The following is a 17,739-nucleotide window of genomic DNA, read 5'->3' on the forward strand; positions in this document are numbered from 1 at the left end:
GAGCTTATATGCAAGAGTTTACCCTAAATATTGGGCCAAGCCTACAATGTACCAGATGTTGTTTCATCAGACAAGCAGAAAGGCGACAAGCTGCTACACACTCCGGGGCGGTGGGTGGCGCCAGTGCGCACTAGACGACATTATAGGCGAAGAGCGTTAAAATGACGCTCCGCATTCGCTGGTTGTCATCCTTGCCTCCTTTCACATAGCTGCTTAGAGATGCGGAGCGCAGATTGAGCGCCATATTTTCTTTTTTTTTTTCTTCTTCACCAGATTAGTTTGGAATCATGAGACGATAAGGATTTGAGCAGTTCCGCAATATAACTGCAGCAATGTTCAGGTAAAAACTGCGGACTGAAATGCGTTTGCCTGCTAGCGAGCTAGCTTAGCAACAGGCTAGCTGTCTCAGCTAACAGCTAGTTAACCACAATGACAACAAAAACGATTATTCCAGTTTTGGCAGCTGCTAACTTAGGTTAAGTATTGTTAATGACGGTATAGAGTAAGTACGATAATGAGACGTTTTTAGCTATTTTCTTACATTATTTGTATCTGTACCTAACGTTATTTACATCTAAGGAAACGGGTATGGAGAGAAGAACGTAACTTTACATAGCTCATCATCAAGTTACCATGTTACTAAAACAAATGATCGATTTGTTCTGCCTTTATTAAGGTTAACGTTATAATGTAACTTTTTGTTCATTGTCACGTTAAGGCTTTGGTTTGTAATTGATAAATTGTACAGTTTCATTTATATTCGATTGCAATAAAAACAACAAACTGTAAACTACAACACATGATTGACAGCAACCTAAAACGAATCAACACATTTAGGTTGTTAAGAAGATGAAAAAACATGTTTTTGTCTGGGTTCTGTTTTCTATCAGGTCAAATCAGGTATAAAACTGTAGTGTACTGTAGCTGTGCTGAAAGTGTGTTTTTGGAAAGTTGAAATAAAATACCCCTGACATTTTATTTTCAAGTTACAAGGTAAATAGGTAACTACTACTGTATTTGGCAGCAAAGGTTGGAATATAGATGCTCATTTTAAGCATTAAGCAGCTTACTATTTCTAATAGTCAGGTTTACCATAACTATACTGTTCTCTCTTGATTATAGCACCAGCACCAGCAAGCTGAATGTTCTGGTCAATAAGCTGCACGAATACTTGGCTCACTCCACTATTGAGGACAGCAATGGCACGTCAACCTCAGAAGATGCTGATGGTACAACTTCATTAATCTAATCATTAGTGCCGGGAAGAAGTCATCTTGTCGTGTTTACAACTAATATTTTACATTTGAATTAACCTTCAGGTCTGGCGAGCAGGAGCTGTCCTGTTGGAAACTCAACTGCTCAGAGTGCAACAGAGGTAACCAAACAGATTTATACATCCTATGAGTTAACCGACAATTGCCAAACAACGTGATTAAAACTTTTTTTTTTTTTGTTTATTTTTAAATTGTGTGTAATTTCAATCAAAGAGAACCTGCATTAGTTAATAATGTGATAAGGATCCAGGAAGTAAGCATAAAGATTAATATGACTTTCTTATAAACATCAGACCACAAAAGTACACATCACACAGGTTAATTGTGGGATTGTATTCAAAGCAGTCTTGTTTTATGCAGAACAATAAGAGTACTGGAAACAGTCATTCTGATACAACACACCAGGATCACAATTGTTGTTGATTAGTTTTTTATTTTGCCATATGTCTGTTGTGCTTCTAGCTGCAAAAATGCCAAAGATGCATCAATGCTTCTTTTCCCAATTTATCCTGATCTTCATGTTTTTTATTTGACTGTAAAGCAATGCAGCATGGCCTTTAAATCTGCAACCTATGTCTTTCAAGATTTACCCTGATAATCTCCATCTGCATGTCACTGTTGTATTTAGTATTCTTGTAATCTCATAGTCTTGTCAGACTCTCAAACACTCACTGAGTACTTTATGCTCTCTGAGCAGTAGTCCTAACTGTCCAAAGTGTGTATTTATCCTTTTTTCATATTTCTGTTTATTTTCTACTCTAAGAAGGTGATATAATTGCATACTAATGCTGGTCAACATTACAATTTAAGTACTAGCTGCCAAGTAAGCATTTCCCATCAGTGCCAGTAACAAGTCAACTAACAAAGAGTTTTACTTTGCAGGCAGGAGTTGATACCAAAAACTCAAGGAGGTGAGTTGGCATTTAAGTTGGTCCTTCAAGCATATTTTAAGCACTACAGAATCACACAGCCATACTTTTATGTCTCATTTTGTTTCAATACCTGGACAGTCCATATATATATATTTAACCTGCAATACAAACTTCTTTCTCTGGATTGAGATTTGAGTAATATGTGAAAATAGAGGACAGAACCTCTTCCTAGAAATAAGTGACATTGGACACATGATGATCATATTTTTATTATTTTTACAGTGGTGTTGGCTTATACTTGGTTTATGTTTTAGGTTTTTGGTGCTTGTAAAAACTAGTTTAGTAACTAGCCTTTTCTTTCACTGTCAAAGTAAACTCACTGTGGATATGGTAAATGATACCTAAACCTTTCTGTTATTGAAAGGTAAAATATTGAAATGCAGAAAACAAAAAGGGAAGTCGCTGGCAAATTGTATCTGTGAACATAAGATATAAACTGGGTGTCTCAAGGCTGAATTTCTTCTTCCCATCTGGCAATAACAATACAAACCTGTTCTCTGTCACTTATCCACTGGCATTGCAGAAAACCCTCTGTGGTCATGAAGCACTCTGGACTCGATGAGTCTGGAGACTCAAATGCAAGTGAGGACTTGGATTTACCAGTTAGTGCTAATGGTCACCTTGATATGACCAGATTACCTAAAGGTAGGTCTTAATGTTTCCCAATACAGTGACACCACTGCTTTCACATTAACTGGTGTACTCACGGTACATCTGTAAAATAATGTTATAACATTTTCCGTACAAATTGTAATATAAATTGTTGGTTGGTTAGTGGTGGAATGTTTTTAATTTAATGGAGGTGTGTTGTTTACACAGGTACTGTATTAGTCAGACCTGAACCTGTAGATAATGGAAGAGATGAGTTCAGGGGTCCTGAATTTCGCAGTCGTAAATCCAGTGTACTGCGGAAAGAGTTCTCAAGAAGACGTGGAGGTCAGTTACTACTACACTGTGTGAACTGATTTGTTTTCTTTCCTCACGACTAATGTAATATAATACTAATATATACTAATATAAGTTTTTTTTTTTGTAATTTTAAGCATCAACTACATAACCATTTTGTTGCTAGTGACAGTTCTGTGCTTTCACAGGAGTTGAACACATGGGAATTGTAAGTTGCACTGCATGTGGCCGACAAGTCAACCACTTTCAGAGAGATTCCTTCTTTCGACATCCAGTTCTGAAAGTACTCATTTGCAAGGTGAGACTGAATGTTGGTACATCAAAAACACTCCTCTACCTTCAGAGGGTTATTCTAATTACTTTTACAAATACCCAGACCAGTAAGTCTGTAAATTAAAATATTTAGGGCCATGGCACACCAAGCCAACAGGCGGTCACTGAATATTACAATACAAGAATAGTTTCACCAGCAACAGCATGGCCATCTTGATTGAAGGGACTGAAGCTGTATATGGAGATGGTTTGAAAATGGTGAGCAAATGCTGCTTTGTTTACAGTGTATATATGCAGTCTTAGGTCTTCTTCTTGTCCTCATTGAATAGTGAATACAGATGAACACCACCTTCTGAGCTAGAGTGTTAATACTTGTTAATACTCATGTAACCACAGAATATATGTACTAGTTGACTGTAGTCCTGGTGTTGTGCTCAAGTGCTACTTTTGGACCTAGTCAGAAACCTCATCTAAATGTAGGCTGTCAAAAAGGTGTGACATGTGGAGTTTACATGAATTAAAATAATAATTTCTTTTTAGGGAATAGTTTAGAGTGGCATGCCTTGTAAACTTAAGAGAAAAGCATCCATCCTTTTAGGAGGAGCAGCTCCATAGCTCACCAGTTACTGTTCTCTGCTTTCCTCATTAATCTTGACAAGTTGTGATATGAACCATAGGTTAAAGAGCAGTGTGGTTGGCTTCAAAATGTCAAGCATACAACTGTATAAAATTGTTAAAGCATACAAAAATCTAATCTCTCATCTCTCAGTAGTTGTATTCCCGAGTTTTAAATGTGTCATTGATGTCAAAACATGAATATAGGGTAAACTTTGTCACATCTGACTAATTGTTTCTACAACTGTTTTATGGAATTTAGAGTACATGTTTGTGTTTCATAAATATTCCTTGCATGGTTCTATCATTATTTTAGTCCCAGCTGTAATTAGATGTTTTGTTTTGTCAGTCTTGCTACAAGTACTACTTAAGTGATGACATCAGTAAGGATGAAGATGGAATGGATGAGCAATGCAGGTAGGATTTGTTATGAACAATATTGTTATTGGAATTGAAACATTCTTAATTTCTAAATCTTGTAAATGAGCTTTCAGTGTTTAATGTTAAATTTTTTTGTCATTCAGGTGGTGTGCTGAAGGAGGCAACCTGATCTGTTGTGACTACTGTAGTAATGCCTTCTGCAAGAAGTGTATTCTTAGAAATTTGGGAAGAAAGGAGCTGTCTGGCATCCTCGAGAGCAAATGGTACTGCTATGTGTGTAGCCCAGAGCCTCTTTTTGACCTTGTAATGGCCTGTGACAGCGTCCTCGAGAACATGGAGCATCTGTGGCAGCAGCAGCGGAAGAGGAACCGAGTGGAGCCGGAGAAGTCTGGACTTTATGATACGCTGCCACACTTACCACCAAACATTCCTTTGGATAAATGGGATCATACTGGTATGGACGGTAATGTGGTGTTCAACTATAACACACTACAGATTTCCAAGGACGTTACCAAAAAGGCCAAACATTTAGTGGATTCAACAAACTCCTTAAATCGAACATTTCTAAATTTCATTCACACTGTGACAACAAGCAAACAGACTCCTGGTGTTCGCCATCGGTATCTAAAGTCTTTTCTGGGAGTAGTTAAAGGCCTGCGAAAATCACTTACTGCACTCGAGGACAGTCTTAAGGAGGAATTTAGTGACTTGGATGTTTTGAGCAGTTGGGAAAAGTTTCTTAGTGATGACTATGATACACAACCTGTAACAGAAGCAGAAAATGAGCTGGATGTCTCTGATGAAAAATGCTTGAGAGACTTGCAGAAATTGGCAGGCGAACATTTTGAAGATGATGACTCTGACTCCAAGGGCTTCACAGATGGGATTAATACACAAGCACAAAAGAGTGGCACAAAGCTCTCTGAAAGCGGGGTCAGCATGACTAAAAAACTAATAGTAAAACTTACACCTGTACCTATGGAACAGGAGCCTTTGTCTCATGCCCTGAAGATGGAGGAGGACATCAACATGAAAGATAAAAAATCAGAGGCACAAGTCATTTCAGTAGATAAAGAAACAGGCATATGTGCTACCAAAGCTGAGAGCAAAAAAAATGACAACTCTAATGCATCTCAACACCTAGAAGAGGAACAAGGTAATAGACGGTCTCCTCGCGTGAAGACAACACCTTTGCGTCGACCAAGTGATGTCAAGGCCAAAACGTCTCTTACAGCAGCAGACAGTGACTGTGACTCTGACCCCGAAGAAACCCCCGGCACAGTACCAGCAAAAAACACTGAAGAGCAAAGTCTGAGCAGAGCAAGAGACGACTCTGACTCAGATGAAGTCCCCGCTGCTTTGCTCGAGCGAGCAGCTATGACACAAAGCTCCGATGAACCCCACAGCGATGAGGATGGTGGCAAAGCATCAACTAAGGTGGCCAAGAAATGTCTCTTTTGGCTCACTAAGAACACCCCGATATCACCCGAGAAGATGCGCCGCAAACGCAAGATGTTGGACCGCTCCCCAGCATCTGACTCAAGTGACAGAAGAGTCAAAACTAGAAGAGAAAGTGGGACAGACTCATCTAGTGATGAACAAGACTCGCAGAAAGAAATAAAACATTCAAATACAGTGAGATCAATAGGAAAGCCTCACCTTGTCAAGAGAAAGGACGAAGGTATGGCTAGAAAGCAGAGTAGGATACAGGCGGAGAAGTCTAAGACCAAGGAAACAGTGGAGTCATCATCCTCAGCAAGCGAAGATGAACATGAGGACGACTCAGGGAGTGATGGAAGTGATCAGAAGATGAAGCCAATCACTGAAAATGTGACCTTACTGGGGACAGCAGCTTTCCAACAGTCATCAGGTGAGTCTTATATTTATTGTTCTGTATAAAAAGCTTGTCAGCGCTTCTTTTTAAGAATGTGGAGTAGAAGGAGTGGACATCCCAGTTTCATTCAATCCAATGTCAGACTGTGCATTGCTCATTTATGTGTGTATATATATATATATATATATATATATATATATATATATATATATATATATATATATATATATATATATATAAATTATTTATTTATACATTTATTTATATATAAAGAAAATGTGCTTAATTAAACAGTTCTCATATTTTGTTTTAATAGGAGATGAGGAGCAATCTGGGCCCTCATGGGCAGCAGAAGAAGATGATGATCCAGAAAATAGGTATGGTTCAAAAAGCCCAGATGTAGAGTTTGTAAAGCACCCTAGGTGCGGAAGAAAAGCTGCAACTTCAAACTCCGACCTCTGTGCAAAATCTAGTAATGCCCATGTCATTAAGACTCAGTTGCAGTCTATTCAAACACGACCAAAACGTAGCTGCAGTAGAGCTCCAGCAATCAAATACACATTTTAGAGGCACAGTGTGAAGCTCGGGAACGTCATTATGATAGAGTGAGACTGAGCCCTGCTTAGAAGACGCTGTTGAAGGATAAGCTTCACACTCGGCTCATTTTATTAAATGTGCAACCCCATATAAATGCTGGAGATGTTGAAATCAAATTTGTATTATTTCTTACACCACACTTGTATTTACTTCCTGGTATATTTAACTGTCAACATATACGAAAACTACTTTGCTCTTGAAGAGGTCCGATCATACATTTGACAAGTGACATATAAATGTGTTTTCAGTGACACTCTTCATATTTAGAAGGTTTTGAACTTCAACATAGTTTTCTGAAATTCAACAATGAAGACATTGTTGTTCTCTGTTGAGTAGCATTGGTAACTTGAACATTGTTACTGGTAAAGTATAAAGTGTGAAATTTGCCTCCCACAGTATCTGCACACATGTAATTCTCAAACACAAAATATATAAGGAACGTAAGTGATTTACTGTCGGTATCCATAAATTATTTGTAAACTTGAGGTATATTTTGTGTTACTGAAGCCAAGGCTTAAGTCTATGTAAAACCTATGCCAATGCCAATGTTACCAATGCTTCACCTTCAAAGTACTTAAAAACAATTTCTTCTCAAAATTGAACCCTAAATTTTCAGTTTTGCTGTGACAATTTTGTTTTGCCTTATAATTATAAGAAAGGCAGAAGGATCATTTATGGAATAAAATATCTGACACAATGTAAATGGCTCTGTAAATGCACTTTGGATTTATTTTAATACAGCTTATGAAATAGTTTAGGCACAAAATTAACATTTTGTTGTTTACAGTCCTTTTTAAGTTCAGGTCTTTGGTTTGAAAAAGACTAAAATGAAGATATCATGAGCATCTTTTAATGCCAGTTCCTTTGCTGTTTATAGAAGACAGTGGAAATGCAGACATGAAATATATGGGTAGGAGAGAATTTGGCAGGCAACAACGGTCTGCAGCCAGATAAACAGCAGGTGTTGCAGTTACATGGCAGGTGTAGCAACTTCCCAGGTATGAGTGCACTCCAAACGATATTGATTTCCTGAAAAAACTTACTGAAGCTTAAGAAACTATAAATACCAACCAACACTACCACAACTTATTGGCTATTTGGTAGATTGACACTCGCTAGATGTGTTGATTGCTCGTGTGGACCATTGAAATAAGTCGGAGCATGTGAACTACTGGGTTCAAGAGTATGTCAAGAACCTCGAGTAGATAAGATTATTCATTCAACATCTTGGTGCCAATGATATTAGTCACTTTAATTTGGGCTTCAGTGGATGGAGCGGTCATTCAGCTTTCTTGCCTATGTAGTAATATTATCATATTGCTGTTGCGCGCACACACACACACACACACACACACACACACACACACATGTACATCTCACTTAGATCTGGTCTGTATTTTCAGTGTGTGGCATTCTTTAAATACAAATCCACCTGATCAAAGTGCTGATGACGTGTGTGAACATGGACTATTGCACACAGAAATAATCTGTAATATGTATGAATGATTGAAATACCTGTTTTTCTTCTTCTTCTTTTTTAAATATTTGTGTCTGACCAAAATCTTTTTTGTTTTTTTGTTTTTTTCTTGCTCACACTGGTGCTTTCACAGAGATTTTAAAGGGTTGGCTCATTCAAATTGCAAAGAATAGAGTACCTCTTGTGGTATTTAGCCATGCATAGTCTTGGTTTTATCTTTTGAAATATCTGTTTGAGATTTCTGACACAACCCTAGTACAGTGGAGGTAGATTAGATTTTCTTATCGCTGGTCAGGGCCAAGTCTGAAGAACAGTGTAGAGTCTGCTCAGAGTTGTGTGTTGTACTCCGACCAAGGAAGACAGTTCCCCAAACAAATTGTTAACAGAGAAGCAGCTGTGAAGCAAAGAAGACAATCCACTGTCACATGTGTTTACTGTGTATAATTACAATTTGGCTGTTGGAGCCAAAACAACATGAGAAGCTGCATCAACATATTGCTTTCTTGATAGTGACGTGGGCAGATGGCTAGCTCAGCCAGGGAGTGCCTCAGTTCCATGTGTACTACAGTATATGTTCTCAATGAGCAGCTTTAGTTGGAAACTAAGTGTTCATCAGGATCATTTAGTATGTTTTACCCCACTTTCTATACACAGTATACAGTACATAACTGCTGACCATTTTCCAAAGCGAGAGTATAGCTTTTAAAACTGATCAGTGAATTTGTTCGGGCAGAAAAACAGCAAAAAACAAGCTTTTGTTTTTTTACACTGGAGATAGAAACAATTTGTTAAAAAGCCTTCCAGGTCAGTGCTTTCAAATGTTGATGGGGACATTACATGATCATAGATTTGAGAGTGGGATATCAAGATTTTATCTTTAGAAAAATGGTCATCAGGAATGTGAAGTTTACATTGTTTATAGTGAGTGGGCTGAAAACAAAAAGCACTGTCACAGACCCTGAAATCCACTCTGTGTGCCTACTAATGGAAATGCCAAATTCCTTTGTGTGTTAGTTGAAAACGAGATTATAGACTCTGGTGTGTTACTGCTGGTCTCTGGCACTACTTTTATATAAACTCTCACCTGATGTTGGATTTTATGTCAGTGAAAATGACTGTTATCCTGAGTCCAGTGAGTCGCACCACAAGATCAGAACCAGACCAGTGGGCGCGATGCAGTTTTCAGAAGGGTGCGACTAGCTTAAGAGCAGTGGTTTGGTCCATGGTTATCATGAGTAATGACAGGTCAGCCTGTCCTAAGAAATGTACTTAGAAAAGAAGGGAGATGTAGATGAGGTCAAAAAGGTAACTCATTTTACTTTACAAGCAGTAACACAATGTGGTATTAAACCCATTCTTTTATAAAACAAACTGTTTCTCGTGAATTGTATTCGATTATGTGCGTAATTTCCCTATTTGGGAATCTTTGTGCTCCGCTGCACTATAAAGGGGCTAAAACAGATGAAACTTTTCATTCTGAGAAAATATTTATGTACAGACTTTTGCAGACTGTTAGTAAATGTCTGTTTTTATGTCCCATATGTTTTTTTCTTCTTTACATTTAAAAGAAGCCTGTAGTTCTTTAACTGCGAACTGCTCTGAATTTAAATATTCCTTCCCTAAAAAAACAATATCCTGCCTTTCTGTTTTTGTTTTTCTGTGAAGAAGACTTGTTTGTTATAATAAATTCTTTCTCTTAAAAACTTCCCTGTCTCTGTTATCTTATTTTTTAAGCAGCTATTTTAAATGCATGCTTTCTAGTCTTGTGCAGTTCACTTTAGTGTGTGACTTGACTAGCAGATCCTTAAATCAGTTTAAGATGGAAGTACTGACAGATGTTTGACAAACTCTCGATAATATTTGTTAAAATTAGACCAGCAGCTCAAAGATTATTGGTGCATAGAGTTATTTTTATTCAATATTGAAGTCTTAACAGTTAATTACTCTTTATTGCTATTTTGCATTATATTGCACTATAACAATACCCAACTGAAGGTTATGTGACTGTTCATGAAATACACTTCAGGTACCTTTTCCTTTTTTTTTTCTACTTTTAAAAGAATCGCTAAGAAAATGCTCTTGGCCCAAATCAAAGCCAACTACTCATCGGATGATGATGACTCGGTGGGTGAAGAAACACAGGAGGATGAATCTGAATCAGAGGGTGACAAGGAAGTCGAGCAAGGGAATGACGATAGTGGATCAGAGGACAAAGGTAAGGGTTTTTATTTTGTTTGTTTTTTTTTTTTGTTAAGTACATTTCCCTCTTTCCTCTTGTGCATTATTTTATAAGCACAACATATGTGGTTTTATTCCCATTAATCAGTAGCTGAAGATATTTGTGCACAATCACCATCAACGTTGTGACTAGAAGATTCCAAATTGTCATGTGCATTTTTGTGCATTATAAAAGGACAGGGTGATAACAGTATACCTCTGCTGCAGGGGAGGACATGGCTTCAAAATCATCTGATACAATGTCGGATGGTCACATCTCCAGGCACCACCTTCTCTGCTACAAGCTCACCTTAGATGAGGTAACGCCAGCTGATGCGGTGCAGAGTGAAGAAGGAAAGCGAAAAAAAAGCAAGAGAAGAGGCAGAAGCAGACACCTGAGCTGTAAGCACATCTCCAACCTTACACAGCTGATCTGTCTGAATGGGGAATTCCTGCTTAGTTCTGAAGTCTGTTTTGATTTTTTTCAAGCTGACGGTGAAAACGAGAGTATCGAGTCTGCGCTGGACGACGATGGGATGAGTGAAGAACTGAGTCAGTCAGAGGAGGAGACCAGTGAAGAAAAGCCCCAAAGGTTCAGTATAACCGTCAAAAACAAACTGTTTTACAGATGTAATCTTCAGTTTGTGTTTCTCTTGTCAAATCTTTAAAAATAACTTATTAAAAAATAATATAATAATAATATGATTAAATAATGAATAAAACGTAAACTGCCAGTCTGTTCAGAGCATATACAGTAACTATAACTCACAACTAACAAACAGGACAAATACTTTGACCAGGACTCTGTATTCACACTTCAGTACATACTACATGAATTCTAATTTCTCATTCTTTCTTTATTTTTTAGGTCTACATTAGGTAATGAATCCCCACTTAGCCATGAACAGAAGAAACAAGTGCCCTGTATTTGGCTGTCTGACTCGAACAGTGATAAGGTAGTTGTTCATCATCCATATCTGTGTCTTCTCATCTCTAGTAGCATAACAGAGTGTCTCATTGTCATATTGCTTGTTGGATCTTTCTGTATTGGAGCAGAGTGATCAAGAAGCTGATGAGGGGATCAGTGACAGTAAAGGCACTCCCAAAGGACGCAAAAAGATCCGTAAAATCATTGAAGATGAAAATCTCCGTGCTGAGACGCAGGAAGCTCTGAGAGAGGAGGAGGAGAGATGCAAACGGTTGGCAGATAGGGAGCAACAGATGGAGGACCGGAGAGAGGTACTCCGTACAAAGCATACAAAGATCAGTGGACATTTATTTTGTAGTCTGATGCTCAGGTTTCTGTTGCACAACTGTCTTATAAGATACAATTGATAAATGACAATAAGCACAATATATATATATTATATATAATATGTATGTTTTGTTGCTGACAGTAGCAGCAGGAAATTTTTTTGGTGTTTTCTAAGAAGAGGCGCAAAGTGCAAATGTTGGCCGTCATTGTCGGTTTTGTCTTCCAGATAAGTGTCATAGAGGACGAGCTGTCCCAGGGGGTGGGAGCTGTCACCATCAAACTGGTCCTGGATCAGGATGAGGAGACCAAGAAGCCTCTTGTCCAGGTTCACAGGAACCTGGTGAGGAGACTGGCGCCTCACCAGGTGGATGGTTGGTTTGGGCTCTTTTTAGTTATGCTGCTTTAATGTTGTACACAACAGTGTTTCATAGTTGCATCTGGACTGTTCTACAAATGCAATTGCTAGTCTTGGTTTTGGTTGCTTTTCTTGTTAATGTTATTATTTATTGCTATTAGTGGTCAATTTTTTACATCTTACCATTACTTCTGAGGCAAGAGAAAACTTAACCCGACATGTTCTCTTCATTCTCCAACAGGTGTTCAGTTTATCTGGGACAGTTGCTGTGAGTCTGTGAAGAAAGCCAACTCTTCTTCTGGATCTGGCTGTATACTGGCACACTGCATGGGCCTAGGGAAGACCCTGCAGGTGAAATCTCACGCATAAATCACACTGAAATTGCACATGAAGAGCTGGGCCAACAGCCTTGACTTTCTTTCACCTGTAGGTGGTGGCGTTCCTTCACACGGTGCTGCTGTCATCAAATCTGAAATTCAGAACAGCCCTGGTGGTGTGTCCACTTAACACCATCCTCAATTGGGTCAGCGAGTTCAAGAAATGGCAAGATAACATGGGAGAGGATAAAGTGAAGGTATAAAAAACAAAAAGAATGTCTTGACTCATAAAGAAATGCATTTCTAGAAACGTGTCCATATTATTCCATGTTTACTGTTCAACCACAAATGTGTTACAGGTTACAGAACTGGCTACAAATAAGCATCCTTCAGAACGACTCAGAGTTCTGCAGAGGTGGGAGAGAGGTGGAGGTGTTATGATAATGGGGTATGAGATGTACCGCATCCTGTCACTGGGTCAGAAAATTAAAGATGAGTTCAAGAGTGAGTTAAAGAGGATACTAGTGGATCCAGGTACGGTAACTTTGTAACAGAACGGTGTTATTAAAATGCTTCTGGGTTTGCTCTGTGTGTGTGTGTGTGTGTGTGTGTGTGTGTGTGTGTGTGTGTGTGTGTGTGTGTGTGTGTGTGTGTGTGTGTGTGTGTGTCATTCATTAGCTTGTTTAAATCATCTGATCTGTAACAGTTTTCTCTCCTGTTTGTTGGTGTGTTGTTGTTGTTTTTTTTTTTTTTCAGGTCCAGACTTTGTAGTTTGTGATGAGGGACACATCCTGCGCAATGATGCATCCAATATCTCCAAAGCTATGAATGCAATCAAGACCAGACGAAGAGTAGTGCTCACTGGCACGCCGCTGCAAAACAACCTGGTTGAGTGTAAGTCTGCACCACCATGTAATACATGTGTTAAATAATGTATATGAAGTCACACTTAGTTTTTTTGTTCCCACAGATCACTGCATGGTCAGTTTCATCAAGAAGAATCTTCTGGGCTCACTGAGCGAATTTCGAAACCGCTTTATCAACCCCATAGAGAACGGCCAGTGTGCCGACTCCACGCCAAAAGACGTCCGAATCATGAAGAAGCGAGCGCACGTGCTTCATGCTGTGTTGGCTGGATGCGTGCAGGTAAAACAAAGGGAAACAATACTGCCGGCTCTACAGCACCAGGAGAGTTTTTATATTCCTGTTCTCACAACACTGTTTTTCTTTTATCCAGAGAAGAGACTACTCTGAATTGACTCAGTTTCTACCCCCCAAACATGAGTATGTGCTGGCCGTGAGGGTTTCCCCGCTCCAGTACAAATTATACCGCCACTATCTGGATCATGTCACTGGTAAGAATCTGTCTGATGTTAACATTTTCTGTGTAATTGTCATAGAAAGTGTGTTGTTCCCCATTTTGTAGTTTGTTCATAGAAATTGACTGTGTTCCCCTTCAGGTCAATAACTGTCTCTGTGATGAATCTTGTTCAAGTTAATCTAGGCTTATATTCATCACACAATTTATCACACAAACACTCAAGTCACTAAATCATCAAAGGCTGAGATAGAATAATAGAAAATAAAATAAATGTGAGTCAGTAGTGGTGTCAGGTCCTGAAAAAATGTTTTTCCAGGTATGGGCACCGTGACCAGAGCGAAGATGAGGATTGGAGCAAATCTGTTCAAGGACTTTCAGGTTCTCAGTCGGATTTGGACTCATCCCTGGTGCCTTCAGCTCAGCTTCATCCGCAAAGAAAAGAAGGTATTTTAAGCACATGTTGATTTCTGGCATAATGTGTGTTTTAAAAGTTGATTAACCCTTAAGTGTATTTTTATAACAGAGACATTTTGGAAAAAAGAATCGAGTTAAAGCAGCAGCTTTACTGAGAAGAGAAGAAACCTCTGTGTCTGACAGGTAAAGCCTACTATGACTGTTAATTACATCTGTTGTTCTTTATGTTGTAATTTTCCATTGATAAATGCAAAACCTTATAGAAAATCAGGATTGCATACATTGTACATTTATTCTTTTCTGCCTGGTGTAGTGGGCTGAGAGTGAACGAAGCAATAGACGGGAACGACCCCTACAACAGCACAAGGGTTACAGATGCGTCCAGAGATGCTCCCCCAGTGGAAGGTATGACCAGTACTCCAACTCCAAGTCTTTGTCTTTCGTTGTTGTATTCTCTCCTATTTGTATGTCCCACTAAAAGCATCCAGTTAATCCAAAATGCTGCTGCAGCAGTACTGTTCAGAGGGCAAGAAAGATCACACACTTAACAACGCACCTAAGGATCAAACTTCCTTGTATCTTAAAGATCTGATTCTGCATATATCTTAACATGGAAAGTGCCTTGAGTTGATTTTTATTGTGATTTTGGTTATATACTCTGCAGGAGAGAAAGCAACCAACAGCTCGAGGTCTCAGAGTCCAGATGAAGGCTGGTACAGGAGTCTTCTGTCTGAAGAAGATGCCAAAATCATCGAGCACTCAGGCAAGATGGTGCTCCTGTTTGAGATCCTCAGAATGTCTGAAGACCTGGAGGATAAAGTGTAGGTTTCTCCTCTGGTCTGAAGTTAAACACAGAATAAGAAGATGCTGACTGGTCAACACATCTAACTAATCCACCTTTACTCTTTAAGGCTTGTGTTCAGTCAGTCCTTGATCTCCTTAAACCTGATTGAATATTTCCTGGAGGCATCTCACAGGGCCAGAGACCCATCATCATTAAAAGGTTCACAGCAAAAAAAACAAACACATTTAGAAAACATCTCACCTGATTGTGCTTACATTGTGTATTTATCCCTAACTGCTCTGCAGGCCGCTGGGTTAAAAACACTGATTACTACCGTCTTGATGGCTCCACCAGTGCTACGTTGAGGAAGAAATGGACAGATGAGTTCAACAGTGCTACCAATGCTCGGTATGGATTATTTTACTTTTGCAACTTTAATATTGATCATAACAGAGTAGGATTAAAGCAGAATGTTTCACAGTTTCTCTTTTCTAACTGGATTCCATGCACTCTTCCTTTAGCGGGCGATTGTTTCTCATCTCAACGAGAGCTGGATCACTTGGCATCAACCTCGTGTCTGCCAACAGGGTCGTCATCTTTGATGCCTCGTGGAATCCTTCGTATGACATACAGAGTATATACAGGGTGTACCGCTTCGGTCAGATCAAACAAGTGTTTGTCTACCGCTTCTTGGCTCAGGTAAGCTCACCAGTCTTCATTAATATCATCTAAAATGTAAAAAACTAAGACACTTCCTGGTAGCACTGTGTGTTTGTGAAAGTGTAAGGCTAAGTTATGTATTTCTGGGTCCTACTATTAAGAATATAAAGACATGATAGATGATGATAGATGACTGTTGATCCTTTTTAAATTGCATCCCTTTACTGATAAATTACCCATAAATTAGAAATCATGAACACAATATTCCAAATCAGGGGCTCAGAGCTGCTTTTATTTTCACTGAACCTTTCAGTGCTGTTTATTTTCATCTCCAGGGCACCATGGAGGAGAAGATTTATGATCGTCAGGTGACCAAGCAGTCTTTATCCTACCGAGTAGTGGATCAGCAGCAGATTGAGAGGCACTTCACCCTCATGGAACTGACTGAACTTTACACTTTTGAGCCAGACATGCTGGATGATCCCAACTCCAAGAAAAGCAAGAGAACCACCTCTGTTGTGCCAAAGGTGCTGTCGCCATCCTTTTTTTTTTTTAGATTTCTGCTCTGATGCCACAGAGACGCAACAAACAGGACAAATTTGCAGCCTGAATTTGACTTTTTTCCTCTCTCGGTTTCTCAGGACGACATCCTGGCACAGTTACTAGAGACGTGTAAAGATCAGATAGTGTCATATCACGAGCACGAATCCCTGCTGGACCACAAACAAGAGGAGGAGCTCAGTGAAGCAGAACGCAAAGCTGCCTGGGCCGAGTATGAAGCTGAGGTAAAGAACGGCACTCTGCCAAACGTGAACTATTGCAAGCAGCAGCATGTGGGGCTCATCTCAAAGTTGTCCATAATGTTCTGTATGAAAATTTGTCTTTCCCTCAGTCAAACACAGCCAACACTTCAGCCAGCGCCACTCAGGACGCCTTGAATATGAAGACCAATGAACAACTATTGGTATAAGCACATTTTCTAAAACCCTTTCTTTGATTTGCTGCTGCCGATGTTTGTGCTTTGTTTTCTACAAGATGTTACATAGAAGTGTGTTTGCAGGAATTGCTTAACAAGAGCAGAGCAAATGTATCCGAAGCCTTCCAATTGTTGCAGAAGATGAGGTCTCACACAATCGAGGAATACATCCTACAAGTGGTGAGTGAATTGCGCAGCATCAATGTGCTGTATGCGTGAGTAGGCTTTTAACTGTCCACTGCGGAAGCACCGGGGCAGATGCATTAATGCCGTTCTTCTGCGGTCTGCTACAGCAACAACAGTACCCTCACCTGCCCGGGGAGCAGATCAAGATGAAGGCTCAGATTTGGAAAATGTCCGACGAGAAGGATCAGGAGCACAGACAGGCCTTTTATCGAGACGTTCTCACACAGCAACAGTCGGTCAGTCAGTTTTACACATGCGCCTCTCTCTTGTGCACTCACACGTACAAAAAGCAGTTCTCATGTTTCAGTCACGTCTCTCCGCAGCTGACACTGAACATTCAGGCCATACTGAACAGTCGAAGAAACCAAGTGATGCAGATGACCGCGGCCACCGTGAACCAGCCGGGACAGACTTGAACCCATAGTGGGATCTTAAAGTGGTGCCTTTATTTTTCAGCAGATCACAGGGACCTTTTTTTTTTTTTTAATCATTGCTGCACCAGTGACTTGAATGTATGTTTTAAGAATAAAGTTAGAAGGGAAGTGTTATTTTGTAACACTTTGAGCACTTTAACTCACATAAAAGTATGTAGTTCAATTTGACAAATGTAATCTATACTTTACAGAAACAGTTCTTCAGCTGCTTTTAATACAAATAATAAAACATTATTGTATATGAGAATATAACTAAAAGTTTTCTATACTATATACAGTATGCCTTACTATTTAACCCAAGTGCTCTTTCTGTTGATTTGTGTTCCACATTTTTAATGTTTGTTACTAGTTGTTATAGTTTGGCAATAAATTATGTGAGCCAGTCTTGTTTTCATTGTAGATATTTTAAACCTGGAATAGCGCTAATGTTGTGATTCAGCACCTCGTTAAACTGTTTCTTGTTGTTCAGTGTTCATGAAACATAATGCGATCATGTCTCTCTGCTGAAGATCCCTGAAGAAACGGAGCAGC

General features: G+C 39.3%; 1 protein-coding gene across 3 annotated transcripts; it reads left to right on the forward strand.

The window, feature by feature from the left end:
• Positions 1-161: 161 nt before the first annotated feature.
• On the forward strand, positions 162-17,584 carry LOC113168948 (transcriptional regulator ATRX-like). 3 transcript variants are annotated; one of them, XM_026370033.1, is made up of 35 exons: positions 162-340; positions 1,123-1,229; positions 1,320-1,375; positions 2,157-2,185; positions 2,730-2,851; positions 3,026-3,142; positions 3,301-3,410; positions 4,350-4,417; positions 4,525-6,251; positions 6,532-6,592; positions 10,350-10,504; positions 10,735-10,908; positions 10,996-11,098; positions 11,375-11,462; positions 11,560-11,745; positions 12,012-12,132; positions 12,358-12,467; positions 12,547-12,690; positions 12,793-12,967; positions 13,190-13,327; positions 13,404-13,579; positions 13,671-13,788; positions 14,071-14,198; positions 14,278-14,351; positions 14,482-14,573; positions 14,833-14,989; positions 15,080-15,171; positions 15,258-15,360; positions 15,474-15,651; positions 15,948-16,139; positions 16,254-16,397; positions 16,505-16,576; positions 16,673-16,768; positions 16,882-17,010; positions 17,098-17,584. In XM_026370033.1, the coding sequence occupies exons 1-35, from the start codon at positions 333-335 to the stop codon at positions 17,188-17,190; spliced, it is 5,643 nt and encodes a 1,880-aa protein (XP_026225818.1). In that variant the 5' UTR covers positions 162-332; the 3' UTR covers positions 17,191-17,584. The 3 variants fall into 3 exon arrangements, with proteins under 3 accessions (XP_026225818.1, XP_026225817.1, XP_026225819.1); XM_026370032.1 differs by having other exon boundaries at positions 11,563-11,745; positions 11,988-12,132; XM_026370034.1 differs by having other exon boundaries at positions 301-340; positions 11,988-12,132.
• Positions 17,585-17,739: the final 155 nt, after the last annotated feature.

This window comes from Anabas testudineus, chromosome 14 (genome assembly GCF_900324465.2).
Source record: "Anabas testudineus chromosome 14, fAnaTes1.2, whole genome shotgun sequence".
Classification (NCBI taxonomy): domain Eukaryota; kingdom Metazoa; phylum Chordata; class Actinopteri; order Anabantiformes; family Anabantidae; genus Anabas; species Anabas testudineus.